Below are 18,711 nucleotides of genomic sequence, written 5' to 3' on the forward strand. Positions count from 1 at the left end.
AGTGGTCATGTATGGATGCGAGAGTTGGACTGTGAAGAAAGCTGAGCGCCAAAGAATTGATGCTTTTGAACTGTGGTGTTGGAGAAGACTCTTGAGAGTCCCTTCGACTACAAGGAGATCCAACCAGTCCATCCTAAAGGAGATCAGTCCTGGGTGTTCTTTGGAAGGAATGATGCTAAAGCTGAAACTCCAATACTTTGGCCACCTCATGTGAAGAGTTGACTCATTGGAAAAGACTGATGCTGGGAGGGATTGGGGACAGGAGGAGAAGGGGACAACAGAGGATGAGATAGATGATGGGATGGCATCACCTACTCGATGGACGTGAATTTGGATGAACTCTGGGAGATGGTTATGAACAGGGGAGGCTGGTGTGCTGCGATTCATGGGGTCGAAAAGAGTCGGACATGACTGAGCGACTGAACTGAACTGAACTGAACAACATAACTGGGGCAGAGATTGGGAGAGATACTGCAAGCTTAACAGAGACTGACTTTAAATGTGGCAGATACATGTAAATGTGCTGACAGATTCACATGTGCTCATCGTTCTACATCTCCCAGCCTCTGTCCAGTGAGTCTGGGGCTATATGATTGAGATGTGAGCAGAAGTAGTCTAAGACAGTATGCCCCGCCCTTAGGAACAGCTCATATGATTACTAGATTGCTCTCTTCCCCACCACATTAGACCTTGGAGGCAGCATGCTCCAGATGATGTAGCTACAAGAGTGAGGCACACATTTTCTAGAGGTGCTGGAGTTTGTCTATTGTGGCAGCTAGAATAAATTACTATAAATATCATTATGGGAAGTAGTTTGCTAAGACAATGGGTTAGGGCTTAGTCCCACTGAATTTGCAGCAATCTGCTTCCTCAGCTGGTTCCTTGAGAAAGCACATTGCCCTTCCTGCCTATGTTACTGTTAGGTCAGGAGATTTTCCTAGATACTGTAGGCTATGCTTGCCTTCGGCTGGCCCAGAGCTGGGGAGGGGTGGGGGTGGCTTGGCTTTAGTCTACCATGCAGACTACTGTACAACATGCATATCCTTCAACAAGTGTATTTCTGACAGCATCATTCCTTTCCATGGTTTTCTGTTTCTCACCGAGTCATCTTTAAACCAAATGTCAATAAACAAAAATGTAAAGAAACAACAAAAGCCTGCTGCTGTGACACTTGTGATCCTCTGTGTTCTGGTGACATGTGAATTTTCCAAACCTAGTTTTCTTCAGGTGGAGAAAAAAATGGCAACCCACTCCAGGATGGAGGAGCCTGGTGGGCTGCTGTCCATAGGGTTACACAGAGTCAGACAAGACTGCAGCAACTTAGCATGCATGCATGCACTGGAGAAGGAAATGGCAACCCACTCCAGTATTCTTGCCTGGAGAATCCCAGGGACAGAGGAGCCTGGTGGGCTGCCGTCTATGGGGTCACACAGAGTTGGACATGACTGAAGCGACTTAGCAGCAGCAGCAGCAGTTTCCTTCAGGAAACCTCAGCTGAGATCAAGGGCATTGGTTAAACAGCCCTCTCTTTTCTCTCTTTTTCCTGTTATTTTTTCTGATTTCTTATCTCCCGTGATGTCAATCCCACTAACTCCTAAACCTCCCCCTGACTTCTCTACCTGGGCAGAAAGAGTTTCTCCATCCTATGAAGATTTTCATATATACCTCTCTGAAGATGTCTCCATGTCACCTTCTTGTAGGTACCCTAATGATGAATTTATGGCAGCCCTTCCTCCTAGACCATGAGCTTCTGGAGAGATGGGAAAAATATATTTGGCTTATTGTTGAATATTCCATAGCACACAGTGGCAGGCCAACTGTATATCGAGCAAATGAATGAATACATGGAAGTTTCCTTTGCAAAGCTATGAATTCAATTCTCCCCATTAAAAAATTATGAAACTGCCTCTGTAGAAATAGGAGGCAGCTTAAAAAAGAATAAGCATGTAAAATATTATACTTCTGAATATGCTAAAAACATTTTATTTACTTATGGTGTCAGAATGCTGGAAGGATTTTATTCTTAGTCCCCTCTGGTGTGACTCTTGCTGTTTCTTTTTAAAATCAGAAATCTGTATACAATCGTTTTTATGTGAGTGAAATAAAGGATGGAGATATGGGATGGGCAAAAGTATAGAACTGTCTTTTTTAATCTAAAGCAATTTCCATGAAGGTGAACGAGTTTCTTTGTAATACAGTAATTTTATAAGTAATAGTAGAATTCTTGATGTCCCAGCAGTAAGAAGTCTGCAGGACTGTGCCAATGATACATGTCGCTGATTGGGAGAAGCTATTGTTTAGAAGCGAATTATCATACAGTAAGTTGGTTTTAGTTAGCTCTTTCAGAGGTTAGAACAGCAGATTTGGAAGGATTAAGTGTGTATCAGTATGTACATTTAAAAGATCTCTGATTACAAACAATAGTTTGAGAGAATTGAAAAAAAAAAACAAGTTAGAAAAAAAAACCAGTTTATTAAGTAATATCATATAAATAACTTGTTACAAAAATTGATTTGCAAAAGGCATATTTACTCTTTGTGAGAAATCACTTTTTAAATTGCATTCTTTTTAAATGTATACTTCCAAGAAAATAAAGGAAAAATAAAAGAAGCTGTTTCAAGGAGCGTGTATCTGCCATTTGACTACAACGAATGGTCCCGCCACACTGAGCTAAAAAGGTAATTGTCTCAACCCCATTCTTCTAATACAGAAAAGTTTCTCGTGTAATCTGTGAAGTTATGAAAGATCTCCCAAGCTGGAAATGTGGATGAAAGCTGAGCAGCGATTGTTTCCACCAGGTGTTCTCGTTGCCAGAGACACGAGCGACACCGAGAAAACCATATGAACTGAGGACTCCAGGCGGTAAATCTTCGAGGGTGGCATCAGCTTCAATTTATACTTGGGAGTATTTTTAATTAAAAACAATCAATACCAAAAAGCTTTTATTTGGGGGATTTTAAATCACACATCACGGTAGGAGACTGCCAAATTGCCTTAGCTTGATACTACTGAAGACGCCCGTAGCATTTATTATAAATCCTATTCTTACGCAGTTTACTTTCAAAGCAAGGAAAATAATCACAGAATAGTACAGTGGTTTGAAAGCGCTCCTATGTTTCTCCCGAACAGATCATTTTTACGTTTGCTACACAGCGTTCCTCCTGAACGCCTACTAATTCTATACATATGGATTCCTTAATAAACACTAAACTAATAGATCATAGAAAACTAAAAGCTTATAGTAGGTGCCTCTAGACATATTTACATAAATAGTGTAGTCTTGCAAGAAAGACCAAGATCTCATTATAGTGGAATGCTTTTTCCACAACGCTGGGTCCATGCCTCATTTGTCAAATTAACCCCATTTGAAGAGAAATTTGAGTTTGTGGTCCATGGGTTTTTAAAAAAACGGAATTAAGCAACTTGTAAAAGCTCTTTCGAAATTAATCTAATAACCCAGTGGCTCTTCGGCTAAGTGCCTGGTCCTGTCTGAAATACAGTGGGTAATAGGCTTTGTTTCCATTTGACCTCCTTTCGGCACTTTCATCTGCTGGCTCTGTTGGGCAAACGTTTCCCCCAAATTAAAAACTGAAAATGCATCATAAATAAGGTATTACCAAATGGGGAGGAGATTAAAGATTGTCTCAGCAATGCTTAAATTAAATTGACGATGCAGAGACCATAAACTCCTGGCTTTAAAAATGAACTATTTCTTTATTAACTTTTAACAAGTGTGCGAGTCCAAGGCATTTCTCTGCGTGTTAAATATGGTCAGGGTCTAATATTTTTTAGTAGAGAATTATCCCTTTAGAAAATTGTTCCATAAAGATGCCAAAGGGATATTAAAAATGCTGCAACCGTAAGAATCATTGAACTTTTAGGGAGACCATATTGTAATTTTGTATCCTCTACAAAAGAAAGCTGCTTGTCAGACCTTAGGAAATAGTTCATTTTCTAGAAGACCCACACACTAACTCTTAATTTTTCCACTCTTATAATCTGATAAAGGAGTCTTGTTTGTAGTGTTAATGTAAACACAGTAGACAGCTTAGAGTTTTAATCTCCTGTAATAATTTAAAAAGATTTCGTCTATATAAAAACAAAAAAAGAATAAAATTACACTAAAATGATTCTTTTCAGAGGATACCTTTCAAAATAGTGGAGATCATGACTTTCTAGTGTTTTTCCAAAGTAATTACACTGCTTCAACACTAGTGACTATGACAAAACAATTTGTTGGTTAGTTCAGTTCCTGAGGAAAATGAGTTTAGTTGTACCTGCTTTAAACATTTAGTTTGGGCTCAGGAATTAGCTTTCTCTTTCCTTTCAAACTGCATACTTTAAAAAAAAATGGTCCTCAAGTGTATAAAATTGAGGAATGCCCAATTCGTAGTTTATATATGATTATCGCCAATGAAATAATCATTTCAAGGCAAAGCATTTGATATAAGGTATTGCTCAGCAAATCAAACATCTCAAATCTATGTATTACTTAACTATCTAAATTTAAAAATTACCTAAAGTGAAAGTAATGAAAGCATTCTAAAGTTAATTTGGATCTGTAAAATTTGGCTGCTTCAAAGGTAGAGATTCAACTTATAAGAGCTCTTGTACAACTTTTTGGGAGCTGAAAATGAATATCAAACCAAAATATTTATACAGAGAATTGAATCAGCAGATTTTATTCCATCTGAAAATGGAGTCAATTTGTATCCAAATTTGTATCCAAACCTTTATGTGTCTAAACTGTAAAGCTAAGAAAGTTCTTACAAAAACATATATTTTCTGGGTCCAGATCCCCTCTCTCATGGCTCTGCGGAACCATTTTCAATTCTCCTTTTCATTTTTTGATTCAGTTTTTTATTTGGGAATGAAAAATTTCCAGGTCTTTTGGAAGAACATGCCATGAAGTGGAGGGGCTTTAAATTTATGCACAATAGATTAATGTTTTTAAAATTCCAGCTTATTCTAGGGAATATCTCAGTGATTTGAAGAAACTTTCCCTTTTGAATCAGAGGGTGAAAAATAATGTGAGAAGGGCCTCAAAGTCCTTGAAACAATCCACAAAAGCAATCTCCCTATATTTAATGAAATTTAGGTTCTTTGTGATTAAAGCAAATATTAAAACTTTACCTGTCTCCAATCTCCTTCCCTCTTTTTCATGGCAAACAGCTAATACCAGGACAGAGACAATGTGAAAATTGAACTGAAAACTAATGCTTTCTCCAGTAATCATTCATGTCTGACCTGGGTCCTCGACCTGATAGCTTAGGGGAAGGAAGTGCAACCAGCACAGAATGATGAAACTATGGCTCTTTTTTGTTTCCATGATGTCAGACAGCCTTCATTTTAGGAAAACATCATTCAACCTTGACATTTATAGGACCCTAATGCAAAATATTCAGCTCCAGTCTCAATTTATTCTCTTTCTTAGAGATTCACCTCATCATCAGGTTTTGTGGTAAGAGATTTAATAGTTATTTAAATATTTAGTCATTTTAACCTGTTCTTGGTATAACTGTAGAAGATACCTTCCAATCACACCTCAGAAATCCCACTACAGAACTTCTTACTTTCACTTATATGAGGAGAATGTAAATTTTACCCCTAAACTTTGAAGTTGCTGGCATCAACCCGCAGACATTCCAATTACTGCCGAAAGTTCAAAAGGAAGACTTCTGATGATATTTTTCTTTTTACAGGACTATCTCTCTTGATATAATTTATTACATAACATGAAACATGAGGATAGAGAGCTCTTTTTACAGTAAGTTGTGTGATTAAGGTGCTGTTCTATTGCTATAAGTAACTAGTTTTTATTAATTAACTTTACTAAGCTATCTTTTTTCAACACTTACCTGTGACTATGATATATACTGATTCTTTACAGTGAAGCCTTCCTGTAGTATTTTGTTTGCATTCTTCTCTGTGTGTGTGTGTCTGTGTGTGTATGAAGAACTAGAAAAGAGAACCTTGTAAGCAAGAAACGGTCCAAGCATAAAATACTTGTTAGTATACAGGGAAGTCCATCCATTCAGGAAACACAAGGAATAATACGGTTGTAACAATTTTTCACTCTAATTGGGTAGCCCCCAAAGACTATATGTCTCTTATTTTAAAGATGCTGTCTTTACTTCCTGGGTAATACATCTATTTAAAACTTAACAAAACAACAGTGTGTTTCCAAATAGAAAATATGTGTTGATATGACATTATCCCCAAATGGAAATGACACTAAGATTACCTGCAGAAAATTAACATTAACTGAAAATAAATCCCTAAGACTACTAATGGAAGTCAGCATATTCTTAAGTACATATTATATACATATAGAACCTGTTTTTGTTTTTTTTTAAGTTTTCAAAACGATGTTTTCATTACAGTACTTTGGAAATTTCTGATGACTGCACAATGTAAGATTCTAATGACAAAAATCATTAGAACAGTGTATGAAATAAATGATTTGAACCTGCCAAAAGGATTAGTTCAGTTCAGTTGGGTCCTCTGGATAATAACTATGGCGCTAATTGCATAATTAGAGCAAATAATGGATTCGATGGATTGTACATTACTTTTCTGTTTGTAGTTTGAGACCATTACTTTATCATTAGTTCAAAGACAAGGATGGCAGTGTTGCCATGGAAACAAAGCTAAAAACAATGAAAAATTTTAATGCTTTTGAAAGTCAACTATCATTTTAATTACAATCTTAAACACCCTTGTTGTAGGGAATCCAAGTTTTCCTTTTGAGAGCGTCTTCCAAACATATGTAGGTTTTCACCATGATTTCAATATTCATCTATATCACATTATATAAATATATGGATATTTTCGAATGTGAAGGACAGGGTGTCAAGTTCAAGTGTGACTGGCTCTTACCTCCCCATTTAACTCTGAGAGAGGGATCTGAGTTTTATTTAATCTACTTTTACTAATGCAACTTAATTGTGTAAGAAGTATCTGAAGCATATGAGTTATTGTACGTCACACTGCTACTTTCAAGTATATTAGAATAATACTGACAACTACAGACAAGGAGTTAAACTTTGTCTCAGAAAAGTTCCTTCAAGAACTTTTTAAATGATTAGACTTATTTGTAATTAGCCTACTGATGGCTGAAATAATTCCAAGTGATCCATGATACATTTGGTAAACCAAACTTTAAAATACGCTAAATATTTCCTTTGTTAACATCTATTAGCTATTTTTCCTTTCCCTTTATATGATGCAACAGCAAACTTTTGCATGTCTTATGAACCAGGGGCAAGGAGTGAGGTCGTATTAAGATTTTTTTTTTGGTTGTTCTTTTTGAACATTACCATTTAATTGGCATCATTTCCTAAAGAGGAAGGAGAATCTCAAAACACTGGTGGATCTGATGTTTTGAATAATCATTGGTGCCGGAAAAAGATTATGAAGGACAAACAGGATGGGCAAATATCATTTTAAATTCTTTGTGACAGAAACACACACCCATATATAGTTCATCATCTCCTTGTGAGCTGATACACCAGGAACAATGGTTCCTCCCTCATTTCTTCTACTAAAACTGTATTTTTATCATTAAAGCGCAATCCCTCATCCCATTAGCATGTGAAATGTACAGAGCAGTCAGCTGACCTCGAGTCAATGCAATGCAGTGTAGTAAGAGACCAGGCCAGTGGAATTGAGCTGTGTTTGACTTGCCCTAAGAGTACAGGGGAAAAGATGACGACCCATCCTCTTCTGCAGCCCAGCGCCTGTTGGGCAGACATGGTTAACAGGATGCACTAAAAAATAAACATTTGCCTCTCAGAAGCTCATAAAAGTGTACTAGAAAAAAGTCTCTAACATTGGATCCACACGGACTGCAGCCATTTACTTTTGGAACGGATAGAACAGAGGACCCTTCACGGAGCAGTGGATAAATAGAAAGAAATAGCCACTTCACATCTTTCAGTGTCGTATTGAAAAATGAAAAAAAAGGCAACATATCATATTAGGAGTCCTTGTCACTGTCCACCCCTCCGTACATATCCGCGAGCTTTTTGAACCGAGGCCCCCAGTCACTAAGGTAATCGTAGTCTTGGTCCCCATCCGTGGTCACGGACTCCAGCGAGCTGAGCGAATCGGCCACCGAGCCGGCGCCCTCGTAGGCGTAGGTGGCCAGGGAGTCGTAGGGCGGGGCGGTGGGGTCCGTGTCATTCTCCTTTAACCTTTGGTTAATGAAATCTCGGACGTCGGTGTTATCACGGGCTGCTGGAGTCCGTCGGGGTAGGAAAAGGGCTTCGGGCACAATGTCCCTGCGCAATTTGCTGTCCTCTATGGCTTCGGGATTTCTCAGGGTGCCGATATCAAAGGCCTGGGTGTCCTCCTCTCCTCCTCCTTCGTCGTTGTAACTGACAATGTTGTCTCTGATGTCCTCTTTGGAAATGATCAAAGGTTCTTTTTTCCGCTGCCGCCTGAGAGCTGCGAACAACACCACTGTTACTGGAAGCAGAAACAAAACAGCAAGGGAAGGGAAAGTTAATTTGCCGCCCAATTAACATCAGGAAGAAACACAAAGTGAAGTTTTCAAAGTTCTCCAAGAAACTACTCTTGTTTAAGGTTGCACTTGCCTCCGCACCTGATCAAATCAGGGCCCTCGCCCACTCCCTCAATGGAGTAACTATATAATATTTGAGAGAAAGTTTTTAAGAATTTAACTAGAGGATAAAACACCTTCATGTTTTGTCAGTAGTTCCTTTTTGCTTTGAAATGGCAGACTAGTTTCAAGATAAGGGGAAAAAAATACTAATAAAAAAGCTCAACCACAGTGAGAGTACTGCAAAAAGAGTGAAAATTATGCTGAACACCTGAAATGCTCTGAAACTGCTTATAAGCACAAGGCTGGCACCTTCGGGGATGTGTTGAAGGGTTTGCATAACTCCACTTCTAAAATAACTTTGGCACTGATGTCTTCTTTTTTCTTTTTTTCCCCGAGAAAAGTGTAAAGTTAGTTTAAAGCCCAAAGTAGAGATGTGAATGTTTGCATAGCTTTCTTACATATAAGTACAGATAATACCTGGAGAGACCCAGATACAATTCAGAAAGCCATTTTGGACTTCAAGATCAGCCAGTTTGAAGGGAAAAGGTAATAGTATGCGTGCCAGATTATTTGTGCTTAGGCTAAACAAAACAAACATATTTCTGTGGGAACTTAAAACAGAAAATCTTTCAGAGTTTCATGTTCTGTAAGTTTGTTGACCGGAATGTTTGTTCTTTTGATTTTTCCTAATTCAAATTAGAGGCAAAGCAAGAACTGTATTTAAATAGCTCCTGATGTTTCTTCACAGCTGGTTGGGAAGAACACAGCTGGCTACCTGTAAAGAGACACATCTACGAATGAACATATGGATGAGAAAGTAAAAACATAGAGACAGCTTAGAGAGAAAACAGTCACCTGGGGCAGAAAATGCATTGTTAACCTGGGTTTGTCCAGGGGAGATTAGTACCAGTAATATCTCTTTACTCCTTCATCCATAACATGGTCCAGTTTTTATGCACCATGAAAATTGAATTATCACAATAACAATTACAGAATAATGGCCTTTGGTAGAGGTGCATCTCTACCTATATAATAATGGATATATGCACACCCAGGTGTCTATATATTTAATATTTCAGATGTTAATGGTATTAATAATTGGTTACCTGTTGGGACAGTTCTATGTGCCAAGCACTGTGCTAAGTGCTTTATATACAGAATCTAATTGAATTATCATAATGAGCTTGACAAAGTAGGTACCACCATTATAACTCCATTTTACATAAGGAAATTGTGGTTTAGAGATGTGATGTGTGCAAATAATTGAAATCCAGGTCAGGCAGACTAAAAGGCTTGTACACTTAATTACCATGCTTTGAAGCATGTTTGGATTATAGACTATTTCACAAGGATATGCAGTTCTGCTGTTTTCAAGCATGTGGTTGTATAAATGTAAACATTCTCTTTTGCTGCCAGAGAGTATCCTGGTGCCTCATGTATTCCTTTCATTCATGGTACGTATTTTTTGTTTATTCAACAAGTATTTATTTATTGCCAACTCTGTGCCAGGTGGAGTTCTAGGCAGTATTAATGAAAAAAATTGATCAAGAGTCTTGTCTGAATAAGGTAGGCAGAGGTGGTGGTAGTGGGGGTAGTGGTGGATGGATGGAGACAGAAAAAAACAATGTGTATAATAAATAAGGAAATTATTAGAAGATGATAAGTGCAATATAAATAAGAAAACGTAAGGCAGAGTAAGGAGGATGGGAGGGACTTCTGTATATGTTTGAGGGGCTGCATATATTTCTTTGTGTTTTGGGGGGGAGAGTGCATCATTAAGGAAGTAACATTTGAGCAAATAGATGAGGAGTTATCCAGGGTGCTGTCTGGAGGAGAGGACAGAGCTAGGAACAAGGCCATGGAGTAGGGTGTGTTTGGAGTGTGTGAGGTGTGGGGTTGGTGGGGAGAGAGGAGTAGGAAGGGCCACGTCAGGTGGGGCTGTGGATGCTCCATATGCCTTCACTTTACCCTGGGGGTCCAAGTGGTTGGAAAATTGCAGGGTTTTGGGTGGAAAGATGCTCTTAATCTACCTTTTTGTAAAAAAAGTTTTATTTGGTTATGCCAAGCCTTAGTTGCAGCATGTGGGATCTTCAGTCTTTGTTGCGGCATATGGTATCTTTAGTTGCGGTGTCTTTACTTGTGGCTTGCAAACTCTTAGTTGAGGCATGTGGGGTCTACTTCCCTGACAAGGGATTGAACCTGGGTCCCCTGTATTGGGAACGTGGAGTCTTAGCCACTGGGCCACCAAGGAAGTCCCTTGTGTCAAAGGAGATCTGTAAAAGTGGCTCAGTCATGTCCAACTCTTTGTGACCCCATGGACCATACAGTCCATGGAATTCTCCAGTCCAGAATACTGGAGTGGGCAGCCTTTTTCCTTCTCCAGAGAATCTTCCCAACCCAGGGACTGAACCCAGGTCTCCTGCATTGCAGGTGGATTCTTTACCAGCTGAGCTACAAGGGAAGCCCAAGAATACTGGAGTGGGTAGCCTATCCCTTCTCCAGTGGATCTTCCCAATGCAGGAATTGAATCGGGATTTCCTGCATTGCAGGCGGATTCTTTACCAACTGAGCTAAGGGGAAGTCCCTTAATCTACCTTTTATGCTAGTTTCCAGTGTGACACAGATTTGCAAAACAGAGGGCTGTAAGTAAGGCCATTCTTTAGAATAGAGAATAGAATCAAGCTAACTGTCTCTCAGGGAAATAAATTCTGACAGACAGAGGTTCATTCCACCATTTCAGGCAAGATAGCAGGCATTTATCACTTCCTAATTCTTCCCTAGCTTAAGTTGCCTGTATCTTGTCTTTTAGTCCTACGCACACCTGAAAGTGCAATTGTCGAGAAGACAGAGGGCATGTTCAGTAATTCAAAGGCATTTGTGCACTGCCTAATTCTCCTACTGCTACAATTGCCTGTCTTTTCTTCCTGGCCCAAGGCACATCTAACAGAATTTCTTGAGAGCATAATCATCTAAAAGGAAGGTCTTTTTTTCAAAGCTAACTTTTATAAACTGAAGGTATGACTTCTAAGCACTTGGAATAAAAACACTCTGAGAAACTAATATGCTGTCTTCCCAGTAACTGACCCTTTCCTTTTCTCTCCCCCCTTGAGGCCAGAGGACTGCAGTGAAATTTTGGGGCTGGAGTACTTGGACCAATTTGTGTTCAAATCCCATCATAAAACAAGAAGGTAGCAAGGTATCTGAGATGAGCAGATCTAGATTCAGTTAAACAATCTGACCTTTCTAAGTCAGTTTCTTTCTCTGTAAAAGAGAAGCGATAACATGGTGCCCAATGTGAAAGTTATGCCAACTCGAAAGCACCAAAGAGGCACAAGATGTAGTTGTTTTCACTGTTGCTTTATTGACAGAAACAACAGATGCCACATGATCCACTTTCTTGATGGCAGATTTCCTCCTACGTCAATGCCACTTTCTTCCTCTTACAGGCTCCCAGATTTGCTCAGTCATCTCATATTTAGTTCAAGCTCTCTTTCAGTGTGGAAGTTGCACTGCATTCTATAAGCTTGTAAAGAAAGTAGGGTACAGTGTGGAAGCACCAGGGCCTGGGGGGCAAAAACCTGGGTTTGGAACTTGGTTCTGTCACCTGTTAGCTGTGTGACTTAGCTTCACATCCTGGAACCTCAGCTTTCATATGTAAGATGCAGATAAATATAGACCAGATGGTTCTGAGGATTAAGTGAGAAAAACATTTGTACACCCTCCTGTCCAGTGTCTAGCCTATGATGTGAGTCTAATAAAGGTTAGATCCCATTTTCTCCTTTTTAATTAGGTACAGAATTACAAAGAGACTAGACAAGATGTGGGAAACACGGAGGCAAATTAGGAGTAATGAGGAGACGGCAAATTCATTGGAGGAAGGAGATGAAAAAAGAGGTCATAGGGAGCTGGTTAGAAGGAAAATAAGAGGGTGGAGAAAGTGGGTAGATGATGAGAGAAGGAAGTGTGACCTCTATGAGATGAAGACCAGTTCTTTCTCCATAGACCAGGGATCCATGGAATTCTATATGATACAGCCTCCAGGCTTAGCCCTTCTAAAAATACCCTCTTTTACCAGGGGGGATGGTGGGGGGAAGGGATAGTTAGGGAGTTTGGGATCGACGTGTACACACTGGTACATTTAAAATGGATAACCAACAAGGAACTGTATAACACAGGGAACTGTGCTCAATGTTATGTGGCAGCCTGAATGGGAGGGGATTTTGAGGGAGAATGGGTATGTGTAGAGCTCAATCCCTTTGCTGTTCCCCTAAAACTATCACAACATTGTTAATCAGTTATACCCCAATACAAAATAAAAATAAATAAATTTAAAAACCTCTTTTTTTTAAACCAAAAAAGAATATTCATATCTTTCTCTTGGAAAACAACATTTACAGACTCACACCATTAGAACACTGTTTTGTCTTTGCAAACTGTCAGTTTTTATTTATCCTCATATCTTAAAATACTTCCTCCAACTCTTAGTTGATGCAGAGAATCACAGTTCTGTAGCCAGGTTTCAAGGCTCTGTGATAATTAGCAGAGTCAACCTGGGATATGAAACTCTTGAGCAGGGATCCCTAGGCGTTCTCTTCTTGGAGAAATGCAAGTCTTCCTTTCCTCTTCTAAAAGTCACTACATTGCCATTAAAAAAAAAATGACTCCCTGGTCTGCCTCTGTGAAATCCAGGTTAACTGACTTACTTTCCCCTCCATGGTGTAGGCAAGTTTTACAAATTTTAACTTTTATTTTTTGAAGGGGTGCATTAGCTAATATTTGATCTCTTACTTCATAACAATCAAGGGACTTTTGAGCATTCCGAGCTCAACTTGTGTGCTTAATTAGTTGGTTGGGGATAAAAATTTTTCCTTCAAATCACTGTTAGACGTTTGATTACATTCATTTCTTTTAGATCCCAGATTTATTTCCTTAGTCACAGAAGTTATTTTTTGAGAGTCTGAGAAATAATAGACATTGTGTATGTGGTAATCAGAGAGCAATGCTAAGAAGGTAGTTATTCAAGTGGGTGGATCCAAGCAAGTTTGCTGAGTTCAAGAAAATTCACCACTATTTATTTTCCTGTATGAGAGAAAAAAAGTCATTGCATTTCTCTTTCTAGTTTCTCATTGATCTTTAAACTTTACCTTGATGGAAATGGCCTTTATCATATATACTCCACACCCAACAACTTTTGTTCTTTGAAAACTGAATGTTCGCCAGGTTACATATTAAATAACAAATGAAATGGAAAGGGTGTATTTATATTGCCCTCAAATCCCCCTGCAACTCATTCCCAGCCTGATAGACAAGAGATTCTTTTGGTGGAACGACTCCCTCAGTGGGGGAAGACATGGGCAAGTTTCACAACTGTTCATTCTCCAAAGCCATTGTTCAAGCAAAAACTAGTTCATGGGTGAACACACATAAGATTCCCAGCACATAACTCTACTCACCTAGATCAGGCTGTATGCCTTAATGGGGGAGGCGGATAAATCTAGAGAGCCACAGTAACAGTGTGTGCCCCTCAGCATGGGGAGATAGGATGCAGGGAGAAGCAGTTTACCTAGTAGGGTCACGATGCACAGAAGGATGGCAATCAGAGCCCCCGTGCTCAGTCCCGTGGGGTGGACGAGGGCCTCCGCATGGCAGGACTGCATGTTCCCTTGGTGGTCACATGCACAGACCCGGACAGTCACTGTCCCAGTGCTGCTTTGGACTGGGTAGTCGTTGTCTGATATGACCACAGGCAGGAGATAGGTGCTCATCTCGTGTCTGTTATAGCCATTTTTCCGAGTAAAGATTCCCGCCGTGTTGTCTGGAACCGGAAAGCAAAGTGGTGAATGGAAGCAGAAATCATGTTATATATGGGATCAATTCTGATGAGACTAGATAGATATAGATACAGACATAAATATATAGACAGACAGGCAGCTTGGGCTCATTTACCTTTGTTGTCTTGAATGGTAAAGTTTGAGCCACTGGCTGCTTCGGGGGCCAAAGAGAACGAGAATTGGTGCCCGCTGTAAGGGTCATCCTTGTCAATGGCGCGTAGGGTCTGAATCAACTAAAATCAAAACCATAAAGCTGTTATCAAGTTTTACTAACTCAAAAGAGTTTCTTACAGCTTTGCAGTAAATTGCTTAACTCAATGATATCTAATTTTAATTTTACAATGATAGCCTCTAGAAAACTTACAATGAATCCACCCTAGGCAGAGAACTGATTGGCTGGAAATAGAGCAAGGGACAGCCCTACAACAGTATTTATTGCAGCAAATCTAAATTCATCTGTTGAAACCAGTAGTACCCTCTTCCTTGTGACAACCAGAAATGTCCCCAGATATTGCCAAATGTCCCTGGCGGGGGTGGGAGGGGCGGGGTGGGGGTGTGGGGCAAAATCACCTGGGTTGAGAAACATAGCCCTACAGTGATAACAAGCTTAAAATATCACAGCGGTTTATGACAACATTGCAACTTAAGTAAAGGGAGGCACTCTTTGGACAGCTTGCTTAGAAATGCAAGCTTGGCATATACATAAGCAATCGACTTGCTAAAGAGCTAGTTTGAATATAAAACCCACAACTTCAGAGTCCCATTTTAACATGTATTTTAACAGTGCACTTCTATTTTGACAAACTAACATAATTTTTATATCACTGGCAGAAAAGACTGATTTCAGGTGGGGACAAATGTGTAAAACAGTAAAACATTCATGAATTTGTATTACTTGTACAGATGGGCAATGTAAATAAATGAAACTATGAATTATAGGCAATTGTAAATTATGTTCTAGCTAGTACTTTTCAGTATATATTGTAATTAAAAGTATCTGCTCACAAATAAAGATTTTTCCAATAATGCAGTGACTGATATATTTTCATGAAAACTTAAGACTAATTTGGGATTAGCATCAGTCTGTGAGACTAACGAACTTCCTGTTTTTAAAAACTGTTTGTTCTCTTATGCAAGTTAAACATTCATCATGGTTCTTATTTATAGTATTAATTTTTTTGGCATTTATTCCATAGATAATTCAAAACTTGCCTTCAGCTCTGTGTATCATCTGAATTATTAGAAGATCTAAATTTGTCTGAGTTAATTAATTTGCTTTCTTATGAAACTCACCTGATCTGCTTTTGCTTTTTCACAGACAAAGGTTTCATAGAATTCAGCAAATTCTGGGGGGTTGTCATTGACATCTAGGACTTTAATATATAGAGGTACTCGGCTGCTCTGCTTTGGATTATCTGCAAAATGCCCAAAAGAAAGGAACAGGCATTCATATGTTGATGGGTGATCCCATTTAGATGATGGTTACTCACTCCTTTCTCATTCATACATAGTTTCCCCAAGGCTCCTGTGAGTACCACAGGGCATTATGTATCATCAGAGTCACAAAAAAGTAGAATTCGATTCTTTGGTACTTCTGGACCAGGATACACCTGAAGGAAATATATAGGGGACAAAGCTACCTTTATGTACAGTCAGTGCTGTGCTATGCTTAGTCACTTGGTTGTATATGACTTTCTGTGACCCCATGGACTGGAGCCCACCAGGCTCCTCTGTCCAAGGGGATTCTCCAGGCAAGAGTATTGGAGTGGGTTACCATGCGTTCCTCCAGGGGATCTTCCCAACCCAGGGACTGAACCCAGATCTCCCACATTGCAGGTGGATTCTTTACCATCTGAGCCCTCAGGGAAGCCCCAAAATACTGCAGTGGGTAGCCTATCCCTTCTTCAGGGGATCTTCCTGACCCAGGAATCGAACCGGATTCTCCTACATTGCAGGCAGATTCTTGGGCTACCAGGGAAGCCCATACAGTGCAATCATATAATAAATCCCAGATTAACAGAAAATAAAGAAGAACTATCCAGAAAAGGAATTTTAGAGGCAGATTTTAAAGGAAGCCAGGGAAGTAGGCTTTTCTGTGGACAGAAGGAAAAAGGAATGGGATAATAATGATTGTGAATGGTCTTAGTTTTTTAGTTTGAGAGCTAGACATTGTGCTAAACACTTTGTTATATTATTTTATTTAATCCTTATAAACTTCTGAGATAGATATAATTATTGCCCCCATATTATAGATGAGGAAACTCATTATATTATAGATGAGGCATGGAGGAGTTAGGTAATTTGTTCACATTCACAGAGAAATTAATAATAAAGAGTGGATCCTAGATTCAAACTTGGGTCTGTCTGACCAGAAAACTGAGGCTGTTCATCTCATATAATGAAAGAGCCTAATCAGTGTTTGAAGACCTGCAGTAAATGGAGTGTTTTTGCTGTCATCTCTGATAATCTCCTGGGAAGTATGGAAGATAGGTTCCTGTTCTAAGAATCAGGGGCTGGAGTCTCTCACCTCAGGTCTTTTCATTCATTCACTCATATGTCTATTTGTTTGTTCTCATCATAAATATTTAGTGAGCATCTAGTACTAGCTTGTGCCAGCCACTATTTGGGGTGCTGGGACACACTGGGACTATAACAAAGATCCTGCTTCCTGGAGCTTTGTTCTAAAGGAGGAAGGCAAACTGTAAACACATAAATATATAATGTGCCAGATGGCAAATGCTATGGAGAAATTAAACAGGTAAAAGGGACCGGAGAGAGACGGAGATGCAGCTTTGTGTGGGATGACGAGGACTGGCTTCTCTGATGAGATGCCATTTGCATAGAGACATGAATGAAGAGATGGGTTAAGCCATGTGAGTGTTTCTGGCTCTCGAGGTCAAGGAAATGGCAAGTACACTGGCCTGGAGTGAGAGAGAGCTGGTTTAATACAAGCTTGACTCAGCATAAAAGGTACTGAAAAAGTTTGGACAATAAGATTCTTAGGTTCCTTTGCATCTAAAATACTGCTCACATTATTCTTCCAAAGTCAGAGCTTCAAAGGTGAGTTTTAAAAGGCCTTTATCACTAGTATTTTCAAATATATCATAGAAACAGTAAACATTAAAAACAAATTTTTAAGTGCAAAGCTTAAAACACACTTAAGATGACTACCTCAGTAAAAAATAAAATTTCATGATGTTATAAAAATGATCCTTTTTAACTGGGAAATAATTTTGTAATTTTAACGCTTTAAGTATGCTCTGTCATTTGTATCCACAGTAGTCCCTCCACATAAATTCTGAAGATCAAATTCTTACCTAACAAATGTATAATGAAAAATTCTTACCACTACACAAAAGCAATGTTTCATTTTGTCCACATTGGTTACTTATTATTCTACTCAATATCTTTCAGCCACTTCAAATTGCATGAGTTATACTGACAAAGAATATTACTGTATTAAACCATTTGATATGGACCATTGTACACTAGATACCTGAACTAAAATCATTTGAACTTCTAAAAACAAAAGCTAAAAAATGAGCTATAACTTAGATGTCTATTTTTAAACATTTAAATGCTATCTTAAAAATCCTCTTTCTTTAATTTACTTAAGTCTACACATTGTGTATATATTACACAGGTTTCACTGTGTATAATTATTTGAAGTATCCCTTTGGCAGTGTTTTTCTTTGCCTTACATTTAATGGAGAATGTGATAAAATTCATTCTAAATACTCTGTGGATTACTTGATGGTTAGTATTGCTCATTTGGTGTTCCATGGAAAAGTAAAAATTGATATCTCTTCTGTAACAGGGCTTCCCTGATAGCTCAGCTGGTAAAGAATCCGACTGCGATTCAGGAGATCCTGGTTCGATTCCTGGGTTGGGAAGATCCCCTGGAGAAGGGAAAGGTTACCCACTCCAGTATTCTGGCCTGGAGAATTCCATGGACTGTATAGTCCATGGGGTCGCAAAGAGTCGGACACGACTGAGCAACTCAAAAAAAAAAAATTCTGTAACAATTTTGAAACAGACATTCTACAGAAAGCTAAGAGGTGAATAGCCAAAAGATTTCTATACTAAGTCCTCCTTGATAAACAAATATTAATTAATAAATATTGTGTTGGTATATATTAATTGATAAAGTGCAATGAAAGCTTATATATAGCAATTCTTTTTAAAAATGCACGTAGAGAGAGCTAACTGACAGAAGGTTGACAAATATTTGTTGTCTAAATTCATCATTTTCTTTCTTCTCATATAATTATGTTGCTAAAATAATACTGGTTATGTTGCTGAAATTAAAAGAAC

The 18,711-nt window shown here is 38.8% G+C and overlaps 1 protein-coding gene across 5 annotated transcripts in view; it reads right to left on the reverse strand.

Annotated features, from left to right (window-relative positions):
* Positions 1–2,452: 2,452 nt before the first annotated feature.
* The window catches only part of CDH6 (cadherin 6), a 150,455-nt gene continuing 134,196 nt past the window's right edge, over positions 2,453–18,711 (reverse strand). For 3 of the 5 annotated variants that reach the window (XM_010816814.4, XM_024981339.2, XM_059878762.1), the window contains 4 exons: positions 15,691–15,812; positions 14,513–14,630; positions 14,130–14,381; positions 2,453–8,469 (listed from right to left, as the gene is read on the reverse strand). In XM_010816814.4, coding sequence (XP_010815116.1) covers positions 7,979–8,469; positions 14,130–14,381; positions 14,513–14,630; positions 15,691–15,812 — 983 coding nt within the window. In that variant the 3' untranslated portion in view covers positions 2,453–7,978. Of the gene's footprint in view, positions 8,470–11,901; positions 13,646–14,129; positions 14,382–14,512; positions 14,631–15,690; positions 15,813–18,711 lie in introns of those variants that run through there. The other 2 variants (NM_001034640.2, XM_059878763.1) reach the window with 2 other exon arrangements.

This window comes from Bos taurus, chromosome 20 (genome assembly GCF_002263795.3).
Source record: "Bos taurus isolate L1 Dominette 01449 registration number 42190680 breed Hereford chromosome 20, ARS-UCD2.0, whole genome shotgun sequence".
In the NCBI taxonomy this organism is placed as follows: domain Eukaryota; kingdom Metazoa; phylum Chordata; class Mammalia; order Artiodactyla; family Bovidae; genus Bos; species Bos taurus.